The 18,784-nt window shown below is 46.4% G+C and overlaps 9 protein-coding genes across 9 annotated transcripts; 5 read left to right on the top strand and 4 right to left on the bottom strand.

The window, feature by feature from the left end:
• Window positions 1–243: 243 nt before the first annotated feature.
• On the bottom strand, window positions 244–2,367 carry BKA55DRAFT_660913 (uncharacterized protein; the record flags this gene model as incomplete). The annotated part of the gene is made up of 4 exons (XM_046197563.1): window positions 244–521; window positions 576–1,955; window positions 2,020–2,273; window positions 2,340–2,367. The coding sequence occupies 4 exons, from the start codon at window positions 2,365–2,367 to the stop codon at window positions 246–248; spliced, it is 1,938 nt and encodes a 645-aa protein (XP_046054277.1).
• A 521-nt stretch (window positions 2,368–2,888) lies between these two features.
• On the top strand, window positions 2,889–4,460 carry BKA55DRAFT_734802 (Aldehyde/histidinol dehydrogenase; the record flags this gene model as incomplete). Its single annotated transcript, XM_046201273.1, has 4 exons — window positions 2,889–3,774; window positions 3,824–3,908; window positions 3,954–4,012; window positions 4,087–4,460. 4 exons carry the CDS (start codon window positions 2,889–2,891, stop codon window positions 4,458–4,460), a joined length of 1,404 nt encoding a protein of 467 aa, XP_046054276.1.
• A 418-nt stretch (window positions 4,461–4,878) lies between these two features.
• On the top strand, window positions 4,879–5,764 carry BKA55DRAFT_559169 (uncharacterized protein). Its single transcript, XM_046191935.1, has 2 exons — window positions 4,879–5,398; window positions 5,449–5,764. The coding sequence occupies exons 1-2, from the start codon at window positions 5,071–5,073 to the stop codon at window positions 5,580–5,582; spliced, it is 462 nt and encodes a 153-aa protein (XP_046054275.1). The 5' UTR covers window positions 4,879–5,070; the 3' UTR covers window positions 5,583–5,764.
• A 187-nt stretch (window positions 5,765–5,951) lies between these two features.
• Window positions 5,952–6,709, top strand: BKA55DRAFT_559167 (uncharacterized protein). The gene is made up of 3 exons (XM_046191934.1): window positions 5,952–6,012; window positions 6,064–6,258; window positions 6,317–6,709. The coding sequence occupies exon 3, from the start codon at window positions 6,323–6,325 to the stop codon at window positions 6,560–6,562; it is 240 nt and encodes a 79-aa protein (XP_046054274.1). The 5' UTR covers window positions 5,952–6,012; window positions 6,064–6,258; window positions 6,317–6,322; the 3' UTR covers window positions 6,563–6,709.
• A 355-nt stretch (window positions 6,710–7,064) lies between these two features.
• Window positions 7,065–11,332, bottom strand: BKA55DRAFT_719029 (uncharacterized protein; the record flags this gene model as incomplete). Its single annotated transcript, XM_046200952.1, has 7 exons — window positions 7,065–8,071; window positions 8,129–8,339; window positions 8,430–8,868; window positions 8,903–9,494; window positions 9,874–10,402; window positions 10,457–10,929; window positions 11,035–11,332. 7 exons carry the CDS (start codon window positions 11,330–11,332, stop codon window positions 7,065–7,067), a joined length of 3,549 nt encoding a protein of 1,182 aa, XP_046054273.1.
• A 326-nt stretch (window positions 11,333–11,658) lies between these two features.
• On the bottom strand, window positions 11,659–12,459 carry BKA55DRAFT_559165 (uncharacterized protein). Its single transcript, XM_046191933.1, has one exon. It carries the CDS (start codon window positions 12,280–12,282, stop codon window positions 11,698–11,700), a length of 585 nt encoding a protein of 194 aa, XP_046054272.1. The 5' UTR covers window positions 12,283–12,459; the 3' UTR covers window positions 11,659–11,697.
• Window positions 12,460–13,164: 705 nt separating this feature from the next.
• On the top strand, window positions 13,165–15,120 carry BKA55DRAFT_559163 (uncharacterized protein). The gene is made up of 4 exons (XM_046191932.1): window positions 13,165–13,259; window positions 13,340–13,895; window positions 13,950–14,093; window positions 14,146–15,120. Exons 2-4 carry the CDS (start codon window positions 13,443–13,445, stop codon window positions 14,893–14,895), a joined length of 1,347 nt encoding a protein of 448 aa, XP_046054271.1. The 5' UTR covers window positions 13,165–13,259; window positions 13,340–13,442; the 3' UTR covers window positions 14,896–15,120.
• Window positions 15,121–15,354: 234 nt separating this feature from the next.
• Window positions 15,355–16,108, bottom strand: BKA55DRAFT_559162 (uncharacterized protein). The gene is made up of 2 exons (XM_046191931.1): window positions 15,825–16,108; window positions 15,355–15,773 (listed from the first exon to the last, which is right to left on the bottom strand). Exons 1-2 carry the CDS (start codon window positions 15,945–15,947, stop codon window positions 15,543–15,545), a joined length of 354 nt encoding a protein of 117 aa, XP_046054270.1. The 5' UTR covers window positions 15,948–16,108; the 3' UTR covers window positions 15,355–15,542.
• An 89-nt stretch (window positions 16,109–16,197) lies between these two features.
• Window positions 16,198–18,119, top strand: BKA55DRAFT_252746 (heterokaryon incompatibility protein-domain-containing protein). Its single transcript, XM_046185371.1, has 2 exons — window positions 16,198–16,745; window positions 16,807–18,119. Exons 1-2 carry the CDS (start codon window positions 16,316–16,318, stop codon window positions 18,066–18,068), a joined length of 1,692 nt encoding a protein of 563 aa, XP_046054269.1. The 5' UTR covers window positions 16,198–16,315; the 3' UTR covers window positions 18,069–18,119.
• Window positions 18,120–18,784: the final 665 nt, after the last annotated feature.

Raw genomic sequence — 18,784 nt, 5'->3', positions numbered from 1 at the left:
TCCTGACTTCACAATATTACAGTGTTAATCATTAACCCCATTTCTTCTCAGATAGTTATTTAAAAGGGTAAAAAAAACATACAACACCGGGGATTCGCTGGTCGTCACCGACCCAACTACTAATCCGGCGCTTCGAAGCTTGACTCTGGGGGAGCGGACGGGACCCCGTATTCTCTTCGAGCTTTGGTCGTATGTGACAGTCCACGCTGCAAAATGAAAATACATAACTAACTAATTTTCGTTCTTCAGATTGGAGAAATATGAATATAGGTCTTGCCCTCAACTAGGACTGATAGCTTGATAAATCCGTCCTTATCAGATTTCACTGTCTTGTTAAGGTAACTGTATGTCTGCCCTGGAACAAGACGAGATATTCCAAGATCGAACACTCCTGCATCAGCTGAAGGATAGAGAACCAATTCCAAGTCCTCGGATGTATGAGATCGTGCTTTGGCGATAAGGACTCCAGGATATGGTACTTCTGAGAGAATGGGACCTCTCAAAGCCTTTTCAGATGCACCCTGCTCAATATTGTCAGAGAATATTCTGTGCTAGATCAGATTACAATGGCGTACCTTTTGAATCATCCGATGATATGCCCCAGGCCGGATAATAGCAGCCGTCAACGCCGCTTGATTCATCAAACACGGCGCGTTATCAAGATCAAGATACTGAGATCCTGTCGGTGCTGTCACAACACCCCATGCTTTCTCAAACTTCTCCACACAAGCCTCTTTCAGCTCTTCATCTCCATATTCACCCGCTGCAATGGCAAGTTGAGTATACATGGCATACTCATTCGAACGATAATTGCCCGCATCAATCTTATCTGCTCCCACAAGTCCAGTAAGCGAGACCTCTTTCGTCTTGGTATCAAACTTAACAGTCTCGTTGCGGATGATGGCCCACAGTCGTCGTGAGAAGTTCCTTAAAGTTCCACATCCCATCATGATGGCGGCCAAGTCTCCAGCTGCACCGCATAGACCGGGAATAGTGAAGCCTGTTAACTCGGATCGTATAGTCAAGACACTGCCACTGGTCTCGGTGAAGTTCGTGTTCAGTGACTCTTCAAATATGGGCAGTAGCACTTCAGTGGGCTTTGTTCCAAAGACTCGATCGTAGAGAACTGCACCTGTCATGCCTTGCAGGTTGCACATGACGTAGATCCAATTCGGCTCACATAAAATGAGACAGTATGGACTAGCAGACCATTGCCGCACGAGCGTCTCTTGAAGGTCATGAAGGTTGTATCTATAGGAGTGCTTGTCGTCGATGTTAAAGACTAGGCTTCCAGGCTTTGTATACCTCATATCGCCCGAGTTGGCTGTATAAAGCATAACTCCCTGTAGAAGGAACCCCGTGACCATGATGTTGTCCTTTTTAACTGGATCGCAGTCAAGTGAGAACTTGCCAGTTAAGCGTTCCCACTTCCAAAAGTTCAGAACCTTCTGAGTCAAAGACCGCTCAATGATTCTTTGAAACGCTTCGTTGACGTAACTGTGTGCATTTGGGCCGTAGGTGGATTGGTAAAGACCAAGCACGAACATCATCTGGTAGATCTGATACCGAAGAGCTGCAGTTTGATATTGATCGACAATAGTGAAGCCTGACCAGTCATCAAGACTCTGGAACGCTTGATCAAACAGAAATTGCAGCTTTCTCAGACTTTCAATGCTCAGCTCCTCATCTTCCTCTCTCTTTGAACCTGCGGCGACAAGCCTATCTGTCTCGGCAGCTTGCCGCAGAACAAATTCGTTTCTCACCAATCGCTTCTTGTGCCCTCGAGTTCTTTCGGCTCTCGATGAGATATTGGCGTACATAAATCCACTGATGAGAACACCAGAGGCCCAATAGCCCGAGTTTTCCCACAGGGTATTTCCTGTAGCGAAGTAGGCGCCTAGGATGCATAGGCCCCAGACAAGAAGAGGGAACAAGACTGCACCCGCACCAAACCACTGTCATTACGGGTCAGTAAAGCATTTCTCACCATAAACTAATGAACCGATGGGACTGACTTACCGCAAAGAGAGCGAGTGGCACGCTTGCCCAAGTCAGCACGAACAATATGCCGCCAAGTACATTGGCGCTCGCAAGATATCCAGCTCCAGGAAAAATCAGCCCAAGAGCTGCAGCTCTGTACTTTGGCCCGATATCAACATAGTCCTGGAAGAAAATGCTGAGGGCAACAAGAACCAAGGCTATCCAGGCGCCGAGTGTACGAACCTGCACATTCTTGCGATGAGGTCTAGAGCCGACGTTTGGCGGGATGAGGTCTTTCACGTAGGGTCTTAGGCGTGTCAACGGAGTTCAATCCTTCTTTAGCGTCGACTAGATAGTACCTACCTGACGTCCCATAGACTTGTCCATGCTGGAAGTCCGATTTTGCTGCGCCCATAATTAACTGCGATGATAGAAACCTTTGTGCAGAATATTAAGAGAATCAAAGCTGCGATATTGCGAAACTTGTCCGTACAATACACCTTTCATAGTTGTCAATCCGGGGTAGTACCCGATTGCCCCAAACTTTGCGGGGTTCTGATCATGATGATCTGGTCATCTATTTCTGACTATCCCCGAGCTTAAATGGTTCATGTGGGGAGTTTGTCAGAATTAGGTGACAGGACATCCCAATCAAGCTATTTTTCCAGACGTGCTCATCTCGTCCATGGAACCTATTTTCTCGTCCAAACTTTCATCCTCCTGTTCGTTGTCCCACCACGAGCATCTTCGCACACCAATCGCCAAACGCTCCAATGTCCAAAGAAATCACGTCCCCACGGCCCTATACCTCCGAAGCAGAATGTCTTGAGTACCATAAACAACTTTTCAACACCTTTGCCACTGGAAAGACCAAAAGCATCAAATAGCGAAAATGGCAGCTCAAGCAAATGTGGTGGATGCTAGTAGACAACGAGAAAGCCATTTCCGAAGCACTAGCAGCTGATCTCGGCCGCCACGAGTTTGAGGCTCTGACATCAGACCTTCATGGCTTGAAAGCAGATATTCTCGAACATCTCAATCATGTGGAGGAATGGGCAGCTGATGAGCCAGTTGCTTCAGCTGGATTCCTCATGGGCACTATAGGAAAAGCACGGATTCGAAAAGAGCCTCTCGGTGTTGTTTTGGTCATAGGTGCATGGAATTTTCCTTTCTTGCTCACATTACAACCTGTAATTGCTGCTATAACTGCCGGTTGCTGTGTCGTCATAAAACCTTCTGAGCTGTCAGTTGCATCTCAGAACCTCATGCAAGATCTTCTAGGGCGATATCTCGACCCGGAAGCCATTAGGCTCGTCACAGGAGGACCGCAAGAAACGACCAAGCTACTGGAACTCAAGTTCAACCACATCTTCTTTACTGGTTCAACGAAAGTTGCCAAGTTTGTCGCTGCAGCTGCAGCGAAGCATCTCACCCCTACGGTTTTGGAGCTGGGTGGCCAGGGACCAGCTATAGTGACTGCCAAAGCTGACCTCGATCTTGCGGCTAAGCGTATTGCTTATGCCAAGTTTCTTAATGCCGGACAGATTTGTCTCTCGGTTAATCACGTTTTTGTTGATCTAGAGGTTCATGACGCTGTTGTGCAAAGATTACATCACTGGACTCAGCAATTCTCGGGTGGAGAGTCAAGTCATATGTGCAAGATCGTCAACAAGCGCAACTTTGAACGCTTGTCGGACCTGTTGGAGAAGACTTCTGGGAATGTGTTTCAAGCTTCTGGAAAGGGAGGGGACAATATGCTGAGCCCAACTGTTGTTACTGATGTGAGCATCAATGGTAAGTGTCTTCTCCCTCTTGATGCGACTTGTTCTAATCTTCTGGTGAGAGGCGCTTCTGAGTGAGGAGTTATTCGGTCCTATTTGTCCAGTCATCAAAGCAACCTATAAAAATGCAGTCCGCGAGACCAATAGGTGAGGACAGTCTTGTATCTCTCATACTACGCTAACAATAATTAGTGGTCCTCACCCTCTAGCAATTTACATCTTTAGCTCAAATCGCTCTGAAATTGATTACGGTAAAGCTCCTCCCCACTGCGGAACACAGTCTTCACTAACACACTGTACGTATTTCTACAAAATACCATCTCAGGCGGTGTCACCATTAACGATGTTCTAATGCACTATGGCGTATCAGGCGCCCCATTCGGTGGTGTAGGTGATTCAGGCCAAGGCTACTATCACGGTAAATACGGCTTCATGGCCTTTACCCATCAGAGGACCATCTTGGAAATGCCGACTTGGATGGACAGACTCATGGCATTTCGTTATCCCCCTTTCGACATGAAGAACACGAGCAACTTCGTAGTCAAGAACAACTTGGGTTTCCGTCATGGAGAGACTATGGAGGATCAGGTCGTTGGGGGTAATCGATCTTGGACTTGGATAGGAGCTGGGGTCTTCGTCGCTACTGCGATTGGCATTACTATAAAGAACCGCGACAACATTCACGGAGTATTTCTATAAATCTAATACAGAGAAGATAGACAGTCATGTTTGAGTAGTGAGAAGATAATCATCGTTTTATCAGCTTTCTACTACAAGACACCATGTTGAGATCAAGGATCTCAATCTTAGGTTTCTTTGTCAACTTCTGAATATGGAAGTCCTGTGACCTTAATAATTGCCTTCTTTATGACTCAATATAGCAATAGATAGCCATGCTGCTCGCCTTTTGGGTTAGTCATCATAACTGCCATGTCAGACACGATTCGTATCGGAGTTTACGAATTCCTTTCCTAATTTGACTTTAGTGTCTTCGCGAATCCAACGCTAACACCCGATGCAGGAGCTCCCCAGCCGAGGGTCTTATTGTAGTCGTACCTCTTATAACCTGTCATTCTTTTCTGACTGCACTTTTATTTTGTGTGTCATGTATGCATGACAGTGCTTGTCTGAGTGTACACAACTACTAGATCAGCTGCCGGATTCTTCACGTGTCAATCAGTAGTACCTCGTTAGTACTCAAAGCCCGCTTCCGTTCCGTCAACCTGCCTCACCAAGCAACATTTGCATTCCCATCTTTATTGCGTACACATTCGTCTTTTGCTCAGAAGAGAATAGTAGTTCAGGCACAATGTTACCTCCCAACATTACCAACAATATTTCATCTCTCTTCTCAGAGGCTCACGTGTTCTCACAGCCGTTGTTAGATGGGCTGTCAACCTCTCCGTTAACTGTGCCTGTGTCGTTGGTGTCCGCACTGAGCCTCGGCTACTTGGCAAACAAGATTCTAGTCAGCAGGGCTCTGAATCATGGCACGAAAGCGTATTTTGATTGGGACAAAGAGATTGTGTTGGTAACTGGAGGATCAGGTGGCATTGGAGGCGAGACTGTGCAGCAGTTGGCCGAGAAGGGTATTCGCGTGGTTGTTCTTGATGTGCTTGCTTTGACCTACAAGGCTCGTGAGTTACCTCTCCTTTTGGGAGTGCGAAGGGGCGCTCATCATCAACAGCATCAAATGTTTACTACTATAAATGCGACCTTACGAATTACGAGCAACTACAGGAGGTAGCTGGAAAGATTAGGCGGCAAGTCCCATCATCTCAACATTCAAGTATTCCTGGCTGCTGGCTAGCGACGCATTAGTGAAGTTGGCGATCCTACAGTAGTTGTGGCGAATGCAGGTGTCTGTCGTGGAAAGCCTCTATTAAAGGCCGCTAAAAAGGACGTCGAACTGTTAGTACACTAAGTTCTGTGTGGTGATTATAAGCTCTCAGCCACAGGTCTCAACTGCAAATAACACATCTAGCTCACTATTTAGACATTATACCATAATTCCTAACCAATTGCTACAGCATAAATGCTGATAAGAGGAAAACCTAGATTATGACTCTTTTGCCTGACTTCAGGGGGTATAAGAAGCTCCAGTGTGTCCGCCAAGACGATCCAACTCAGCACAAAAACCAAGGATCTTGCCAGAGAAGGCTTGGGGCAATCAGAAGGTCGTGGCGGTATTGAGTTTCTGAGTCAATCATAAGGTTAGCAAATACACTTCTGGTTTAACACAATGGGAACTGTTAGTACACAATCATATCTCGGTCAGGAAGTGAAACTAATTTGTATTCAGGACAATTGGAGTTAACACTCTAGGCCTCATCTGGACCATCAAGACCTTTCTCCCCGCAATGGTATCCCGCAACCACGGCCATCTTCTCATCGTCGCCTCGCAAACAGGATACTTAGCCACTGTGGGAATCACCGACTACGCAGCCAGCAAATCAGCAGCCATTGCAATTTACGAAGGATTGCACTCCGAGATCAAGTACGTACACAAAGCTACCGCTGTCCGCCTTTCGTGTGTCTCACCAAGCCATGTACAGACCCAGATGTTTACTGGTGTAAAGTCTGTTCCTGGTATGTCGACTATGACGACGGAGTATCTGGCAGATAAGATCTGCAATATTCTTATGAGTGGTAGGGGTCAGAACATTATAGTTCCAGCTGCAGCTGCAATGTCACCTTGGGTTCGTGTCTTACCGGGTTGGGTTCATGTTCTTCTGCAAGATGCGGCGGCTCCGGCGTTCACGGACTTGAAGCCTCATGATCCGTTCAAACAAGCGGATTAAACAGGTGTTGCAATCTGTAAATTGTTCGTTTATCATTACTTACCAAGTATGATGTACTCTTTGAAGTGGGCAGCATATTTCTCCGTAGTCAATAGCTTCTCCCTCTGTTGGTCAGATACCTTCGACAGTCGTAAGATAATGATTGATATCACTAGGATGACTGCATGATGGATGAAATTGGTTACCGGATTACGGGCTCTCTAAAAGTCAGTTCCGTTTTAGTGTAAAAGTGACAAATATTCCATTCATTTAATCAATCATTTGGCTATCAAATCTTTATTCATAACATGCCTTTCCCCAGAACGTCCACATCGTGTGGAGGACCAGGAATTAGCGTTTTCCATCCAAGCATATTAGCTGAGTAGGCCCCATTCAACCTTGAGCTGTTCAAAAGCACGACAACACTACTAAGTCCCATTCCTATACTGGACCAAACTCTGTACCAATCATACATTAGCTATCTCCTCAGACCAAGGTCATGATTATAAAATATAGAAAGAACTTACGGAGAAGGCGGCGGTATCCCACCGATACCAAGTACCCAGGACGCAGAAAAGATGTTGTAGACTGCAGCCCAACAATGGTTCTGTGTCACAATACCTCTCGTACGCCGTGCCAAGCGTATCATGAACGGTATCCGACTCAGCGGAGAAGTCTCCGACGATATTAACATCGTATCAGCACAGTCACTGTCCACGAACTGCATATCTGAGCCTGTGACACAAATACTAAACGACGCAGATGCAAAGCATAACATGCCGTTGTAGTTATCTCCCACATATATAGCCGGTCCGCGTTGAAGAATTCGGGCTAAAATGCGACATTTTTCTTCTGAAAGAGCATTGGCAAATACCATGTCGAAATCAATGCCTACTTCACGAGCAACAGAGATAGCTGCAATCGCGTTCTCGCCTGTGATCATACCAACAGTGAGGCCCAGGTCTTTGAGTTGCCGTATAACTTTGTGAGCATCCGAACGGACTGTATCTTCGAGCACAATAACAGCAGCCTGCTTTCCATCAATGGCTAGAACAGCAGTGGTTGTTATACTACTTCTCAGCCTGACGGGTACATGGCCTAAATCGACGGCAATTCCCAGGCTCTCGATATACTTACGGCTTCCAATTACCAACTTACAAGTGGCGGACTGAGACCCAGGCCTAATGGCAGTCACAACAGCTTGAGCACCGCGACCAAGCTGGTGCTTGATTTCAGACACCAACATGGCAGTTAAATACTCATGTTTATCCGATAACCTTGAAATACTCTCTTGGACGAGAGCTCGGGCAACTGGATGAGTGATCCCGGCTTCAACATCTTGGACAGCCTTCCACAATATGTCTTGCTTCTGAGATAAATCCCACTCCTTAGAGAAGCCCACATGTGTTACCTTCAAATCGCCATGTGTGAGGGTCCCTGTCTTATCGAAGAGAATAGTCTGGGAAGCTGCGGCGTTTGGTAGCCTTGCATAAGAAGTCACCAACCGGACTCCAAGCTTTGACGCACGCACTGACCAGACTCCTGGGTCAGCTTCATTCCCTTCAAGTCTAGCTTAGGGTCACATACCTGTGGCTAGCAGTTTGCAAGTTGGAATGCTTAAACTCAATGAAGATGGACAAGCAGCGAGTAGCAACGCTGAAGCTCGACCCAACCCATCTATCCAGCAGGTCTCGTTCGTGAATGCAAGATGCACAGTTAGTAGTATTGTCGCAAGCAGGATAACTGCACTTGAGAACCATGACGTAGCACGATGAACCTGGGGCTCTGCGTTGGCCAGCTCCGCCATCACGACGGATGTCAGTAATTCTCCAAGGCGAGTAGAACGCCCACAAGCTGTGGTCTTACAGACGAGTGATCCTTGTTACACCTGGCCGCCCGCATATACGGTATCCCCGCACTCAACAGTCCTAGGCCCTAAAGAGCCGCTGATCCAATTCTCCGTGATAAGAGCTGACTCTGTACTCTCCAACACTCCATCGCAAGGTATATACTCTCTTCGGCTGACCATAACGCTGTCATCAGTAGATAGCAGGTCGATGGGAACAGATGTATGATCGGATTTGCTGTATACTGTAGCCGTGGCAGGCACAAGAGTTGAGAGAGGAGTTGCGAAGACCCGGTTACGCTGTGAAAGGATAGCCTTAAGCAAGCGGCCACCGAGAACACTCGTAGATAGAATCGGAATAGCTTCCAGGGTCTTTAAGTCCATACCAACAGGTCCACTGACACCAGTCTGTAGAGAAACAGTAGCAGCTTGCATCAGAGCCAACATATTACCCAGAGATGCAAGAGTTGCCATACTTGGTCTTCGTCCGTACCATGCTGAGCGGAGTGCCTCACGATCCAGCTACTAGGCTCAATATAACAGCGAGATATGAGATCAACCTTATGTAATAGCTCTCTGTAGTCCATAGATTGTTGACGCTGCGTGATGTGAAGAATATAACTGAAGCGGCAGTCGCCACGATAAAATCCCGTTGGCATGAGTTAACATGATGCTTCTGTGAGTTTGACGGATCTTGTATCATAGAAAATAGACTAGCCCAGTTCTGGGAGTCGGAGGAAGGTAGTGAGTTTGCATCATAGCCTGCAGAGCGAATTGCGTCTTCGATTTCTGCTTCCTTTACGATATTGTCGTCAAACTCGACTTGGGCTCTAAGTAGTCCGAGTGATACCATGGCCTTCAAGACTCCAGGAATAGTCTCGATGATGTCTTGAACATCGGAAACACAGGATGCGCAAGTAAGACCATTTAGACTCAGAATGCTAACCTGAGCACCTTTGACTGGTTTCTGACGTCGGACAGGGGCATGGTTGATATAGTTTTGACGCGGGTAAAGTGTACAAAGTTTCTCGTGGATGTTGAGAAAACGGAAGACGATGTATGCTCCGACAGCGCAGCAGGCCATGACCTTTGAAATTGAATAGTGAACTGGTAATATTTTTGATAACTTGGATGCTAGACTAAGAATAAAGATCAATACGCCCTATGATATACTATTTCGACCCATTCCTATTTCGCCGTAGCTTGACGCGAGGCACTAACACTTGCTTGCATTAGGCTGACAGAGATATTCATGACAATGATATTTCTGACAACGTCTTTTCTGACACGTTTTTTTCTGGCTGGATCAAGCCACATCACGTCACCAGCAGTAAACCGTCGCCGATGGCGCCAGATCTCGTGGGGTAACAGCTAAAGCAAGCCACATGTCAGTACACGACCTGCAATCCCAATGATCATCACTAACCTGTCGAGCAATCCAATTTTGGATATTTCCGCGCAAACTCTTTACTCAGTTTCCACTCACAAAAGTCATCGAGCCCCAGAAACTTAGCTACGTCGTTGGCCTGGCTCTCCTCCACGGGAAGATCATCTGGACTTGGCGCCACGGCGTTAATCTGTCGATCTAGTTCTTGAAAGATAGCCTCCTCGACTATATCGTGCTCAGAAGAGTACCATTCCCCAAGCTCTGGGCCAATGTGGAAAAGGGTCCATGATGGATCTGTGAAGTAACTTCTCGGAGGGGGTTTTTGGTGTTGACGTCTGCGCAGGACTTGGTTTTCGAAGATATCGAGAACATTGAGCGCGACGCTGTGGTTAGCAGGTTCTATGACTGAGTGCAAGACAAGGTCTTTGAGTAGTTCGTCAAAGTCAGTGGATTCTGCCTCGAGGACCAGCTGATCTCTGATTTCAGGCCAGTTGAATAAGTCAATGCCCCAGAAGTGCGTGGGGTTTTTGGACTGGAGTGGTGTTGGGCGGAATGGAAGGGGAACAGAATTCTTCGAGTCGATTCCAAGACGCCAACTAATGACTTTTTCGATGTATTTAGCCCCGTTCTATTATTCACATTAGTTTTGAAGTCATTAGTGGCTATTCATTCTTGCTCTTGCCACTCCATAGGCGTAGGATTCTAATCCTACACAGCGCATAGAGAAGCGCACAGCAGTCTTGACTATCTTGTCAACCATATCGGCATGATTACCAGAGTCATGCAAGTTATCCAGATGTCGACGACAAGCGCCGAGAAGTCTGGAGCCAAAAATAGACATTGACGTGATGCTGAGCTGATTCGGGACAAATAAGCGCGATATTGGTGAAATAGAAGAGATGGCAGGATCTATGAAGGCATCTCCAGGCTGCATTGTGCTTGATGTTAATGTTTCGTGTTCTTGGCCCGCTATAGACAGATCTAAAAGAAACGATGCGTCCTTGAATATATCAGTCTGGGGGGTGGCTTGCTCCGATATGTTCTGGAAAGACTGGTTATTGATCGAGGGATCAAGAGCAGAAGGTGTCTCGTGATTGACTAATTCAGTGCTAGGTCCAGGTTGCTGTGCTTGCCCGCTACCAGTGTTTTCAGCATCTCTCCGTCGAAAGATGGAGTCGAAAGATGGAGTCGAAAACCTCATCATCTAAAACCGGCGTCAACTATACCGCATGCGAGGCACAGGTACGTAGCTATACTCACCAGCAGCAGCAGTGGCAGCTTGACCGAAACTGAGTAACTTCTTGCGCAACCGCAGCAAGGCATCTTCTAGCCTCTGGTTCTCAGCTATCAACTTGAGATGCGCATCAACAAGGACAGAGCAACGATCTTGAGGATCTGAGCCGGTAGCTACCTTCTGTAGTAGCTCAATTGTCTCCTTGAGGTTACGAATGTAGGTGAGGTTTTTTTCGCGCAGACACTGTTGCGAAATGCGATTTTGGGCCCTCTTGCGCTCGGACGGATCAAGGGCGTTGGCAGCCTTTCTTTTGGTTGGAGGCATTGATGTGAATGACTTGGGGTAACGGAATGAAGATGAAATCTAGTAGTGATAACTCCCTAATAAGGTTGTTTTGTGGGGGCGGAACTGGTTTTTATCGGTACACTACTCCGTAAAGAGGGTTACGGGCTTTCGGGTCACCAGGATCCCCGAGTTCCCCGGAGATCCCCTCAGTAGCCGCGAACTAACCTCACATCTTCCCCACAATCATAGGTTCTTCTTTTCCCTCGGTTATGTTTAAATATTAAAATATCTTATTTTACTCTTTTTAGCCTTATCAAATCTCAAAGCTGTTATATTTAAAGTATTAAATAATACATTTAATTACTGTCGTCAATATAGAGATGAATATAGTTAAGGGGGCACGTTCATCTAAACGTCTGTAGGACCTCCTCCCGATGCTCCTCAAGATAGTCCGAGAATTTGGTTAGCCGGATCGGGTATTTCTCCAATTCCTTAAAGTCGACTTGATACCCAACTTCATTCGCCCACAATTCGGCATAGATCTTGGGGTTTCTCGATGCAAGGTCTTTCGCTTCCTGCTCACTATAGAACTCGAGCCCAATGCCCTCTCCGCTGACTCGGCTCAGCTCTTGCACAATCTGCGCTGGTGTAAGAAACTCGACGCCCAAGTCTATTTCGTGCTTGTTGAATGCCAGAGGTTGAATAATCGAAGCCGCCGCAAACTTGCCAACGTCGTTAGGATTAACCACCGTCATCGCAGTGTCGGGTTTGTATGCCGTCAGAAAAACACGTCTCTGAACCAAGTCAGGAAACATGAAAGATGCCGTCGGCTGGTGATAATTGTTCATGAGAAATGCAGGTCGCAGAATCGTCCAGTATTTGACGCCAGATCCTCGCACCATTGACTCGATTTGGGCTTTGTTTAGCCAGTACCACGCTAAGGGGTAGTCAGGTCCCCAGTTTGGGAAACCCTCGTGCTTTCCTGTCATGGTGACGCTGGAATAAACTATGCTGGTGACAGTTCCAGATTCAATAGCAGTGTCGATGATATTCTTCGCGTGAACCACCTCCTGTTGGGTGTCGGGAAGCACCGGCAATACATTAAGAAACACGGCAGTGGCGCCTCTGACCGCAACCTTGAGAGAGGATATGTCATCGAAATTGCCGGGGAACAACTGCGCTCCGAGGCGCTGGAGCTCGATGGCGGACTTGGATGACGGGTCTCGAACAAGTGCGTGAACTTTGACTCCGGCATTCAGAAGTTCACGAGCAGTAGCACCGCCCTGACTGCCAGTTGCTCCAGTGACAAATGCAATAGTCTGAGACATAGTCTTGAAGTGAAAGGTAGGCGTATGTTGAGCAAAAGGAAGTGGTAAAGTAATGGTTGACTTGAGATTCAACTGATGGGATTTTGGATGAATGTCTAAAGAGAGGTTTGCCTGAGTGAGGATTGAGATGCTTTAAGTAGTTGGTCACTCAATAGTGACCTGTGTGTAGCCACCACAACCCAGACCGCGAATCATACCCGCCCTACCGAAAGAGGCATACAGCTCGACGATGTGGATATTGTACGGGCGTCTCTGGGTGCGATGAGAAGGATTACGGTTTCCACGTATGCAGCAACCTGCAAACCATCTACTCCATACTGCTCGGAATTCCAGGCAAGAAATAACTACTATTTTCCTCAGCCATCGTGTTAGTTGCACGCTGCGGAGTTACGGATCAGCTTGAGGCGGACTTGGCTATTCCGGATTCAGTAACCAGCTCGACAGATATTCTAGGCTAGTCCGGGTTTAGTATAGAGGATTACAAAGCATGCGAGACTACGGGTACCACATAATTATGACCCTACCAAGATATCAGCCCGAAATCTCATGCTGTTTTACAAATGAAACAGTAAAGCAACATGGTCTATTGCGGTAAGCCCAGTAGAGCCTGCTCGGAGTGTCGAATCAAGAGAAGAAAGGTATATACTCGCTACCCAGATGTCCTACCCAGAGTGATCTTAGCGTGTTAACATGATTGGGCTAAGTGCGACTTGTCAAGACCAGCATGCCGTCAATGCCTCAGGGCCGGTTCCAGATGTGATGGATATCGAGAGGACAAGTCCGTTACCTTCCGAGATCAAACTACTGAGACTTTAGACAAGATGTCATTCTTTTCCAATTCACTTCCTGTCTCGCCCCATGGCAACCAAGGGGTCTCTGTAAGGCCTGAAGTATACCAACAGACTGAAGCCCACCAGTCTAAAGATCGACCCAACCATTATCCTTGGTTTAGACTTGCAGTCACGCCGGAAGACCAAGCTTTACATTTCTTCTTCCACCATTATGTTGTGCAAGAGTCTGGGCGGACCCCCACTCATCCCGATTGTCATGGCATAATCTACAAACGAGCAACAGGACCCGGATACTTGGCCAACCTGATCAATGCTGTAGGACTGATCGGTCTAGCGTACATGAGGAATGCACCTCCGCTCATCCATGCAGCGAGTCAGCCATTTTCTCGCGCGCTTCGCGGTATATGTGCAGCACTTGTGGACCCTAGTGAAGCATCATCCGACCAGATGTTAGTCGCTGTAATGCTTCTAGCGCTATACGAAGTAAGCCTTGTATCCCATGCAGGACAAGTTACGCATAATAATAATCCGGAACAGACCGTCACTTTTAATTCTAATGCGAACTTGAGTTCATGGAGTAGACATGTAGATGGTGCCTTGGCATTGATACAGCTCCGGGGAGTAGGCCAGTTACGCAACAGGATCGGCCGAAGCATTTTTCTCCACTTACGCACTGAAATCGTGGGACCCCCTCAAAATTCCTATATGAAACCACTTTCTGACTTTCGAATAGCTCATCGACTGCCTTCAGCGTGAGCTGCGGGTACCAACTATATTGATAAACTCCATGGCCGAGGCTCGAAACAATGAAACAGCACAAGAAGAGCCTGCTGCTCGGCTAGCAGACATTATTGTCAACTTCTGCGACGCTATAGCATTAGCCAAGGAAGACACCACGGACAAAATGAATTTGTCTTCCTTTGTTTCAACACTCTTGTCGATTGATACAGATTTGAAGTGCTGGGCCCAAACCCTCCCAGCTGAATATGGGTACAAGACTCAAACCTGTTCAAGCGGTCTGAAAGAAGCAGGAGCGTTTATGGGACAATATCTTATATATTCCAGTGCGGAGATCGCCAACATATGGAATTTACAGCGCTGTGCGCGCATTATTCTCCGTCAGGCACTCGTCGAAGCGATATCGAATTACTTCCCCATTTCTTCTTCGCCGTCAATTCCACCGTCCTTACCCATATCATACAGAGACCTACTCCACACTTCGGACATGGTCATACAGGAGAACTCCAGCGATATATGCTACAGCGTCTCATATATCTTACATAATTTTGACGAGGCAGGCAAATCGAGCGACTTGCGAGCCGCTCATGTTGTGCATCTATTGTGGCCACTTTATATCGCAGGAGCAACACATACTGCCAGCGATGCTTTGCGGGAGTGGATTATATCAACGATGGAAGATATTAAGGATGCTACTGGGATTCAAAAGGCAAAGCGTATAGCCTTGGCTCTGCAGCGGCGGTGATCGGAGAAGGTAACATCTACGCGCGCAGGTTGAGATGCTAAGGAAACACGGCACACCAAACTGGAATTTTTGTCTGAGTTCGATTATAGACTCGGTTTCGGCAATGGTGGTTTGTTTACCATGGGTCTTGGTAAAATGATGGTAATTAGTAATTCTTATATAAATGAAAAAAGGATAGGCCTATAAAAGATAGGTAAAGTACTTATTCTACTTTATAGTTAAGGTTAAAATACATAATTAAAGGCTTATATTACCTATTTTTAAGGAAACTAAATATAATTTTAATTAAATTTTTTTATCCTATATATAATCTTATTAATAGCTATATTTAAGGGATTAAGCTTTAAATATAATTATTAATTAAGTTATTATAAAAGCTTAAGTTAATTAGGATTTTTTTATTATATTAGCTTAATATATCTTATTAAGATATTATAAGCTTTAACTATTAATTAAAGACTCACACTGCGGCACTTGGCCATGAGTAGAGCCAGCGAACACGACAATAAGCTGCAGCGTCTTATGGGTGGCACGTGCAGCTATGCCATAATCGAGGCAAAGTAATCCAACATTGTTTCGTGTATAATAATGGCATGAATTCATTAAAGTAAGTATTCCAGCCAGTGTTCAGTGTCACTAATGCCCTATTACTGCTGGCGCTTGAGAAGCATACTCGCAGCCCGCGCACTCTGAACAAGGACTTTAAAACACCCAGCGAGTTCATCATAATTCTTCAACATGTCCTCCATTCGTCGACTAATATCTTCTGCCTCCGGTGGCCAGAGTCCCGCAGCTGGATTAAAATTCTCAGGCAAGAGTTTACCCGCCTCTTCAAACCCTGCCATGAGATTCTGGTATTCAGAGGCACTGAGCTCTGCCTGCATGACATGTGAGAAGATGTTATTTTCTTTGGGACACAATGAAGGCACCTTTGCCATCCGTATGTAGTTTGCTGTGTATCGCATTGATTCAAATGCGGGGGTTTCATGGAGGGCTTGGTTGAAGTCGTTTGCTACGGAGGTGCCTCGATCGGATTTCTTTGAGCTAGACATGTTTCTGTTTCGGAAAAGAGGCCAAATTGAATACAGAAATGTGCATCAACACATTCGAGGTAATTTTGAAGTTGCGTGGTTTATTCAAGATTATTCCCACGTCCAAGTTTGCCTCACCCCACCATTCCCCATTGAAGTCAGCCCTACAAGGCTTATTTGGTTGACGCCTCTGCGGCTCAGAAGTGGAACATTGTCCTTCGCCAGCAAATAATCTCAGAGACCTAGCACGTGATTTTGATTAAACCTCCCAACTTACCCTGGGCCGAACTACATACTTGCAATACAAAAGCAGGCATTACCACCTAGAACGCGCCTACCTAGAGACATATCAACCACTCGATTGGAACTACATCTCAATTCTTACCAACATGCTTTGCCAACTTTGTTCCAACCTTGATATTTTCAATCTCTTGAGTTATAGAATTGATAAATACTGTGCCAGCTTCGAGGGCCCTGCAGAATTCCAAAACATCTTCTACTACATGCCACGCGACTTGTTGCACCACACCCCCGGGGAACATCTTGTCCCGTATCACGAGGGACATGAAAATCTGAGCAAAAGTTCTGCAACATGCGATCTTTGCCGAGTTGTTTATCATACGATAACCCCCACTTTGAACGTACTTGAACTGTTCGAACAGACATTCGATTACCCATCAAATGCAGCGTCATACAAGCTTGCATTTTGCGGCCAGGAAAGTGGGCAAGGGATTCAGGTTGTTGGGTATAGAGACGAGCAGTTTAGTATACATGCGATCCTTGGAGCGATTGGCTTTGCTGTTGATCAAGGTGAGTATGGTTAGTGACCTATCATTTATCAACCAATTCTGAGTTTTTATTGACTGATGAAAAATCGTAGAAAGTCCTCTATCTGAAGTCCTTGGGAGACGTAAGCTCCCATCTTCACCGCAGTCGAAAGATGGCCTCGAATTCATGCAGAAATGGCTGTTAAAGTGTTCATCCCATCATGGGCATCAGCATATATCCAAGTTATTACCCACAAGGTTGCTGAGATACGATGAAACGACACAAACAGCCGTTCTTTGCAGCTCTGTCCCTGAAGATACAACCTACGCTGCCCTCGGTCATTGCTGGGGATCAGTCCAGCCTCTGACACTGGCCACCAATACAGCCCAGCAACTCTATAACGGAATGTCAATCGAAGCTTTCCCACGAACATTCCAGGATGCATTCTGGGTGACCCGAAAACTCAATATCCCTTATCTGTGGATTGATAGTCTCTGTATTGTTCAAGATTCTAATGATGACTGGGTTCGCGAGTCAGCTCGGATGTGCGACGTATATGGAAACGCACATCTTACCATCGCTGCTACCAAGTCCAAGGACAGCTCTGAAGGGTTTCTACGACCCAGATCAGAGTCTTTCTATACCGAAATCCCTTTTCTGGGAGGCGAAGTTCCTGGAAATGTTTCAATCTTTCCTATGCCGAATAGTCACGTAGAGGCGCCGTATCGAATCCTCGATCTTGACGAAGATCCATTATCGAAACGCGCTTGGGCCTTCCAGGAACGCTACCTATCCCCTCGAACATTACATTTCGCTCATGCACAGATGTACTTTGAATGCGAATCGGGCTTTCAGGCACAGGAGGGGTACACTACACCTACAAACCACCCACGACCGTTCAATATCCCCAAGAGAGAGGGGCGAGACCAAGACGAGAGACAAATCAGGGTTGACTGGAACTTTATGGTTACGAGATATACCCAGAGATTCATAACTATGGAAAGCGATAGGCTCCCAGCTTTGGGTGGCTTGGCTGCCCGCTTGTCTCTCGAATTTGCCCAGCAGGGATCGAACAGCGAGTATCTTGCCGGATTATGGAAGGACAATCTCTTCTGTGATCTCTGCTGGTTTGTCCTAGATCAACACCCAAAACGAAAGGACCCCACTACCTATTCGGCGCCAAGTTGGTCCTGGGTTTCTATGAATTACCCAGTTCATTATCACTACCACGATGAATCAGAGAATCTCGCAATTTTGAGAGAGGCAAAGGTTAACTTGGAAAACGATGTGAGTCCATTTGGTAGAGTCACTGGTGGCTGGATACGCCTGTCCGCCATATTTTACATCCATGCAGCGTGGACGACAAAAGCATAATGTTTTTTGTTGAGGAAGGTTCACGTTTTTGCATCAAGGTGCACTGGGATCACCTGAAACATGGCTTACCCACAAGTTGTCTCATGGACTACATCGACAAGTTATCTGAATTGGTTGCCGTACCCCTTTACTGGGTAAAGGAGCCAAAGGACCCAGTCTACAATGTTCGTGGTCCATACTACTTGATTTTGGTGAACACGGAACCAACGGTACGTTCAAGTGAAGATATCCCACGGTTCAGAAGAGTAGGGGCTGGATTTCCAGAGAGCACAGGGGGTAGCGAAGTGCAGCTGAGGCTGATTAAAGAAGCTTTTCTCAGAGGTAAGGAGCAGGACAAGCTAGATGAGATAATCATCGAGTGAAATGGGCTCCAGTGAAATAGGATCTGATACTTCTATTTATCGTCCCAAGAAGATAGCTTTGGGAAAGGCACGCAATACGCTATCGAGACCAAAATCAGCTTGAAATCAAATACATACAGAAAGCATTTAGCCCCATAACACTTTTATCATCATGTCCCGTGTCTATAATTCAACTCAAGAAATCTCAGAAAGACTCTACACGGAACAGTGCAGGCTGCCTGTTCAGCTTATCTTGCCTGACTCACGATTGTGGTAAGAATATAACTTAAATGTGCTGGTTGTTAGTCAAAGCTCATGACATACCGACAATCAGTTTTAGTTTCTCACTACGTGTGAAGTTGAGTTCCGTCGCTC

Source organism: Fusarium redolens, assembly GCF_020744475.1.
Source record: "Fusarium redolens strain MPI-CAGE-AT-0023 chromosome Unknown BKA55scaffold_3, whole genome shotgun sequence".
NCBI classification, from domain to species: Eukaryota; Fungi; Ascomycota; class Sordariomycetes; order Hypocreales; family Nectriaceae; genus Fusarium; species Fusarium redolens.
Note: the sequence above shows the minus strand (reverse complement) of the source record. Positions and strands in the feature narration are given on the sequence as shown.